Genomic DNA, 6,337 nt, shown 5'->3' on the forward strand with positions numbered 1-6,337 from the left:
GTAGGGCCACAGATTCACACTTCTGGAGTGGCCTTATGAAAGTTAAGGACACATTCATTAGTAAAGGAACCTTTGTGATTCAAGATGGGTCCCAGGTGCGTTTCTGGGAGGATGATTGGCTTGGGTCGGGAGTGTTAAAACTTCGTTTTCCGTCTCTTTATAACCTAGCGAGGAGGAAGAACTCAACTGTTGCCTGTGTGTTCTCCACGGTGCCCTTAAATATATCCTTTCGTAGGGGTTTGGCTCAACAGTTGAGGGTCCAATGGTTTCATCTGGTCTCACTTGTAGCGCATACCGAATTGAATTCAAACAGGAACTCGTTCAGATGGAACTTGACCGTCAATGGGATGTTTACGGTTAAGTCTCTGTATCTGGCATCTTTCAACAATGGGGTGGGGGTGCATAATAAGGACCTTTGAAAACTTAAGCTTCCTTTGAAAATTAAGTTTTTATGTGGTACCTCAAAAGAGGGGTAACATTAACAAAGGATAACTTGGCTAGAAGGCATTGGAATGGTAATAAGATATGTTGCTTTTGTAGCAGACCAGAGACAATAAAGCACCTATTTTTTAGTTGTTTGTATGCGTTATTCATTTAGCGATTGATTCAGATAAGCACGGGGTGAGACCTCCTCGAGATGTTAATGATTTGTTTGAGGTTTGGGCTAGTGGGAGGCTTCCCAGAGTTCGCAACTTACTATTAACCGTTGCATCGGTAATTTGTTGGGCTATTTGGTTAAGTAGGAATGATGTGGTGTTCAATAATTCATCTCCTAAATCATGTGTTCAGGTAACCTTTAGGGCAACATATTGGTGCCACTTCTGGTCTCAACTTCAGTCTAGAAGGGAGGACCAAGAGTTAATAAAGTCTTCATGTCGTACCGTGGAGAGGGTGCTACTATAGTTCTTCAGCAATTTTGGATGGGTCTGCGTTGCATTTAACTATGTAGTAGCTGTGGTTCCGTAGCTGAAGTTCTTTGGTATGGCTTGATTGTGTTCTCTGATGTGGTTCTAGGAGAAGTTTTGGTAATATGCTCTCTTTTGCAATAAATGATCGTAACTTTGTTTGAAGCTAAGGTCGGAGGATTTTTCTATTATCTAAAAACAAATCCAAGCAGCACCCTGGTCCAGCGGAGGCAGACCCACATCCGTCCGGCCTAGTACGGTCCCCTCCCGACCGTTGCGTTCAAGCGCGCCAATCCGACCGTTAGAGCACAGACACACCAAATCCCCTACGCCGCTCCTCGTGTGCCAAACTGCCAATCTACCTCAGACAACAAAGCTCCCACCATGCTCTGTTCCACCTCTGCTCCTCGTGTTCGCAAACCCTGCTCGCATTAAACCATAATACGCGAGCCCCACGGCTTCTCTCATGACCCCGATCTCCTTTCCTGCCCACCACAACCGATGGCCGCCGCTCACCTCCGGTTATTGCCGCTCTTGCTGCTAACGCTGACAGCGGCGGCCAAGAACGTCACCCTCGACTCTGCCATACTATCCTTCGCGGACCTCACGCTGCTGGGGGACTCCTTCCTCCGCAACGGCTCCGTCTGGCTCACCCGGGATACCGACGTGCCCTCCTCCAGCGCCGGCACCGTGCTCTGCACCCAGCCCGTCGCGTTCCGGGGCCCCGACGCCACGGCCTCCAATGCCACCGCCGCCGTCGCATCGTTCGCGGCCAGGTTCTCCTTCGTCATCGCCAACCCCAACGCGGGCGCCGCGGGGGGCGACGGCATCGCGTTCTTCATCTCCCCCGACCGCACCACGCTCGGCGCCACCGGCGGCTACCTCGGCCTCTTCAACTCCTCCAACTCCGCCGCAGCCAAGAACGGCTCCGCGTCCGCCACCATTGTCGCCGTCGAGTTCGACACCATGGCCAACCCGGAGTTCGCCGACCCCAGCGACAACCACGTCGGCCTGGACCTCGGCTCGCCGGTCTCCGTCACCGCGGCCGACCTCGCCGCATCTGGGGTCGACCTCAAGAGCGGCAACGTCACGACGGCGTGGATCGACTACCGCAGCGCGGACCGCCGCCTGGAGGTGTTCCTGAGCAGCTACGCCGTGGCCGCCAAGCCGAAGCGGCCGGTCCTCTCCGTCGCTGTCGACCTCTCGCCGTACATCAAGGAGGCCATGTACGTCGGCTTCTCGGCGTCCACAGAGGGGAGCACGCAGCAGCACACCATCAAAGGGTGGACCTTCCAGACGTTCGGCTTCCCGCCCACGGCCAACTCAACCTTTGAATCCAATGCCACCAGCAACTCTTCAGAGCCGGCCGCGCCAGCGCCACCGCCAGCCTCCAACGCCCCCAACAGCCACAAGAGGAGGGTCGGGATCGCGCTTGGAATCCTCGGCCCCGTTGCGCTTGCCCTCGCCTTCATCTTCTTCGCCTGGGTCTCCATCAAGAAGCTCATAGAACTCACCTCCCGGACCGACGCCGCTTTCTCGACCGAGCTGGTCAAGGGCCCGAGGAAGTTCAGCTACAGGGAGCTGAGCGCGGCCACCAGAGGGTTCCACATGAGCAGGGTCGTCGGCAAGGGCGCGTTCGGGACTGTGTACAAGGCCGCCATGCCGGGAGCTGCCGCCACCACCTACGCCGTTAAGAGGTCGACGCAGGCGCACCAGAGCCGGAGCGAGTTCGTCGCCGAGCTATCCGTCATCGCGTGCCTCCGGCACAAGAACCTTGTCCAGCTTGAGGGGTGGTGCGAGGAGAAAGGCGAGCTGCTGCTGGTGTACGAGTACATGCCCAATGGAAGCCTGGACAAGGCCCTCTACGGCGAGCCTTGCACGTTGTCGTGGCCGCAGAGATACACGGTCGCCGCCGGCATCGCGTCGGTGCTGTCGTACCTCCACCAGGAGTGCGAGCAGCGCGTCATCCACCGGGACATCAAGACCAGCAACATCCTGCTGGACGTCAACCTGAGCCCGCGCCTGGGCGACTTCGGGCTGGCCAGGCTCATGGACCACAACAAGAGCCCCGTGTCCACGCTCACCGCGGGGACCATGGGCTACCTCGCGCCGGAGTACCTTCAGTCCGGCAAGGCCACCGAGCAGACCGACGTGTTCAGCTACGGCGTGGTGCTCCTCGAGGTGTGCTGCGGGAGGCGGCCCATCGACAAGGACGAGCGCGGCGGGGGCGGCAGGGGCGGCGGGGGCAAGAACGTGAACCTGGTGGACTGGGTGTGGCGCCTCCACGGCGAGGACAGGCTCATCGAGGCCGCGGACGCACGGTTGGCCGGCGAGTTTGACAAGGCCGAGATGCTGCTGCTGCTGCTCGTGGGGCTGAGCTGCGCCAATCCCAACTGTGAGGAGCGTCCCGCGATGCGGCGGGTGGTGCAGATCCTCAACCGAGAGGCGGAGCCTGCGCCCGTGCCGCCCAAGAAACCACTGCTGGTGTTCAGCTCCAGCGCGTCCGCGAAGCTGCAGGAGATCGCCTTCTCCTGTGGCGATGACGTCCGAGGCGGCTACTCCGTTGCCAAGCCTGCATCACCAAAGTCCGAGGGAGCCGACATTGAACGCTGACGCGAAGCAGTCGATACCAATTACACTACTACAGATTTGTTGGTGTGGGAATATATAGGTGCTTCAGTCTGGAAAGTGCTGATGAATGCAAATTCCATGAGTCATCTACGGTCTAGAGAAGCTGGCATTGACGCTTGATAGCAAGCGATCAATGCACTGATAGTGAATTACTACTTGTGTGATTCATATATGCATTGGCCATGTGCTCGTGAGGGGAATATAGGTAATAATCCCCTCTGTTGTATGAATGTTCAATACTGAATAATGGAGTCATTTGCTAAGTGTGTTTCTGCAGATTTCAGAGTTCAGAGGAAGCGTCAAAATTGCTAGGTAGAGCAAAGTGCTGATGAATGCAAATTCCATGAGTCATCTACGGTCTAGAGAAGCTGGCATTGACGCTTGATAGCAAGCGATCAATGCACTGATAGTGAATTACTACTTGTGTGATTCATATATGCATTGGCCATGTGCTCGTGAGGGGAATATAGGTAATAATCCCCTCTGTTGTATGAATGTTCAATACTGAATAATGGAGTCATTTGCTAAGTGTGTTTCTGCAGATTTCAGAGTTCAGAGGAAGCGTCAAAATTGCTAGGTAGAGCAAATTTTTCGTAGCATTGCATCAATAAGGACATAAGAGTATATATTACCTACATAACAAGTATGTAGCATTGCATTTTTAGAATAATGTTTCAATTTAAATCTAATTTACGTTTCGATTTGTGCATTTATGAATAAACAATAGTATAGTTAACCTTAACTGAAATAATCTTTATTAATAATTGTTTAGTTTAAACATGCTATCTATTTATTAATCCTCGCCTGTCGTGTTGGCTCGCGCGCCGTGCGCGTCTGTGTGCGTGCTGCCGTGTTGTTTCACATGTTGTGTATTACGTCTCACGTCGTTAATTCGTCTCGCTTTTCACTTATCTAACCGAAAGATGTTAGCGTAGCAGATTAATCAAAACTAGACGATAGTTCTAGATTACATTTAACAAATATTGATTAATGCAAGTATGTCGAATTAAATATTCTATTTCATATTTGTATAACGTAGATGCAATAACTTCTCAATCGTAACTTTGATCTCGACATTTCTTTTTCTCGTGTGACCGTATAAGCGAGCATTATTTTGTATTGCATACGTTTATAATGTTTTCCCTTATATGGTGTACTGTTCCTTTCTGTTTCAAGAATGTTGAATATCGCACTCGCTTAGATAACGTTCCGTCCGTGGAGTCCGTGGAAGTTCCAGGATGACTTCAAATGAAAAAGGTTTCCAAACAAAATTCTATAACTTCTCAAGATCTACAAAGTTTATTTTGGTTGTTTGGTTATTTGTTCATCCCACATGATGGTTATAACATTATTCACAAATCTTATGCATCTCTCTTGTAGTTTCATAAACTACGAGAGAGAGATATAGGCTTTATGAACAAATTTACTTTTATTTTATAGTCTTGATGAGGTATACAAATTTGTAGTTGAAAACTTTTTCATTTGAATTAATTTACTGCTTCAAAATGTGATTTTTAAATTTTCTTTGCTTAGTGTTAAAAAACATTCGGCTAAGAAACTCTTTGCGGAGTGTCAAAAATAAAACACTCGCCAAAGAGTTTCTTTGCCGAGCGCCACTCGACAAAGAGTTGCTCGAAAGAAAACACTTAGCAAATCATTTGTCACTCGGCAAAGAGCCGAATTTCGGTAGTTAAATGTTTTAGTTGTTTGTAAAGTGCTTAGGTGTCACACTCGGTTTTGGGGGCAAAACCGAATGCATAGCATATGTGTGCCATGTTCTATTTTCCACACATATATTTACTTCACAAGTGTAATATATCAAAAGACAATATTCAAATCATAGATAAGGGTAGAGTAGTTTATTACAACCCAAACAACGTAAGTGTCTTAAACATTATTTCATCAAACCACAGCGGATCTCATGGGTAATCTCCCACAGGAAGATGACCGATGCATCGCTAGATCTAGAACTCATCGACGTCTCCGACAAGGTCTTCTCTTCAAACCCTCTTGATCAAAATAATAGCAAGGGTGGGTACACTTATGGTTGGTACTTCGCAAGTGGGGGAAAGATGCATGGCTCTCAAGGATAGGCTAAAATTTATATGGTTAGCATTTTTGTTTATCAAACTTTTATTAGCAACATCTATTTACTAAGTGTAAGTATTTGCCAAACCCCATTAATCATAAGTGTAGGGGATAAGATCCTCAGGGCCTAGGGCCCTTCGGTCATCTAGAGGAGATAGGTTGCGTCTACCCTAGAAGAACCCACCCTCGGACAAGCCCTAAGGCACCAAGCTGGGGTTCGGGCGTGGCAGAGTCTAACAGGGGGTCGTGTGGGGGACAGATATCCCCCGGGTCCACTAGAAGGAAAGAAGGCCTCGCGAGAGGCTTTGGGCTTGTTATCTCGCAAGGCCATCCCTTCGTGGGCCAGGGGAGGACTACTGGCGGAATGGGCCGACGTGGGAAAGAAGCGGATTCAGGCCCGAACAACCCGTCAGACTTAAGTGCTATCCAAAATGCCCACTCGACTTTCCCGCACGCAGCACCCTTGAATATCGGGGTGGATTCGGGATAAGTCAGCAAGATTGTAGGAAGATCAGTTCAGTCGGTTCACTATTATTTAGGTATACATCATCATCACATACACATGTAGTGCCCCACGGTCGAGTATATAAGGCTTAGGGGGTACCCCATCATTTCCATCAACCTTCTACCTATCTCATTAGCTTTTCTCCATACCGGAGACTTCTCTTGTAACCTACCACATAAAGATCCGCACCAGGAAGTAGGGTATTACG

General features: G+C 50.1%; 1 protein-coding gene across 2 annotated transcripts; it reads left to right on the top strand.

The window, feature by feature from the left end:
• The first annotated feature begins 1,243 nt into the window (after nt 1–1,243).
• Nucleotides 1,244–4,077, top strand: LOC103629992 (probable L-type lectin-domain containing receptor kinase S.7). 2 transcript variants are annotated; one of them, XM_020539162.2, is made up of 2 exons: nt 1,244–3,741; nt 3,814–4,077. In XM_020539162.2, exon 1 carries the CDS (start codon nt 1,407–1,409, stop codon nt 3,516–3,518), a length of 2,112 nt encoding a protein of 703 aa, XP_020394751.1. In that variant the 5' UTR covers nt 1,244–1,406; the 3' UTR covers nt 3,519–3,741; nt 3,814–4,077. The 2 variants fall into 2 exon arrangements, with proteins under 2 accessions (XP_020394751.1, NP_001306647.1); NM_001319718.1 differs by lacking the exon at nt 3,814–4,077 and having other exon boundaries at nt 1,342–3,811.
• Nucleotides 4,078–6,337: the final 2,260 nt, after the last annotated feature.

The sequence above is a fragment of the Zea mays genome, chromosome 6 (genome assembly GCF_902167145.1).
Source record: "Zea mays cultivar B73 chromosome 6, Zm-B73-REFERENCE-NAM-5.0, whole genome shotgun sequence".
Lineage (NCBI taxonomy): Eukaryota > Viridiplantae > Streptophyta > Magnoliopsida > Poales > Poaceae > Zea > Zea mays.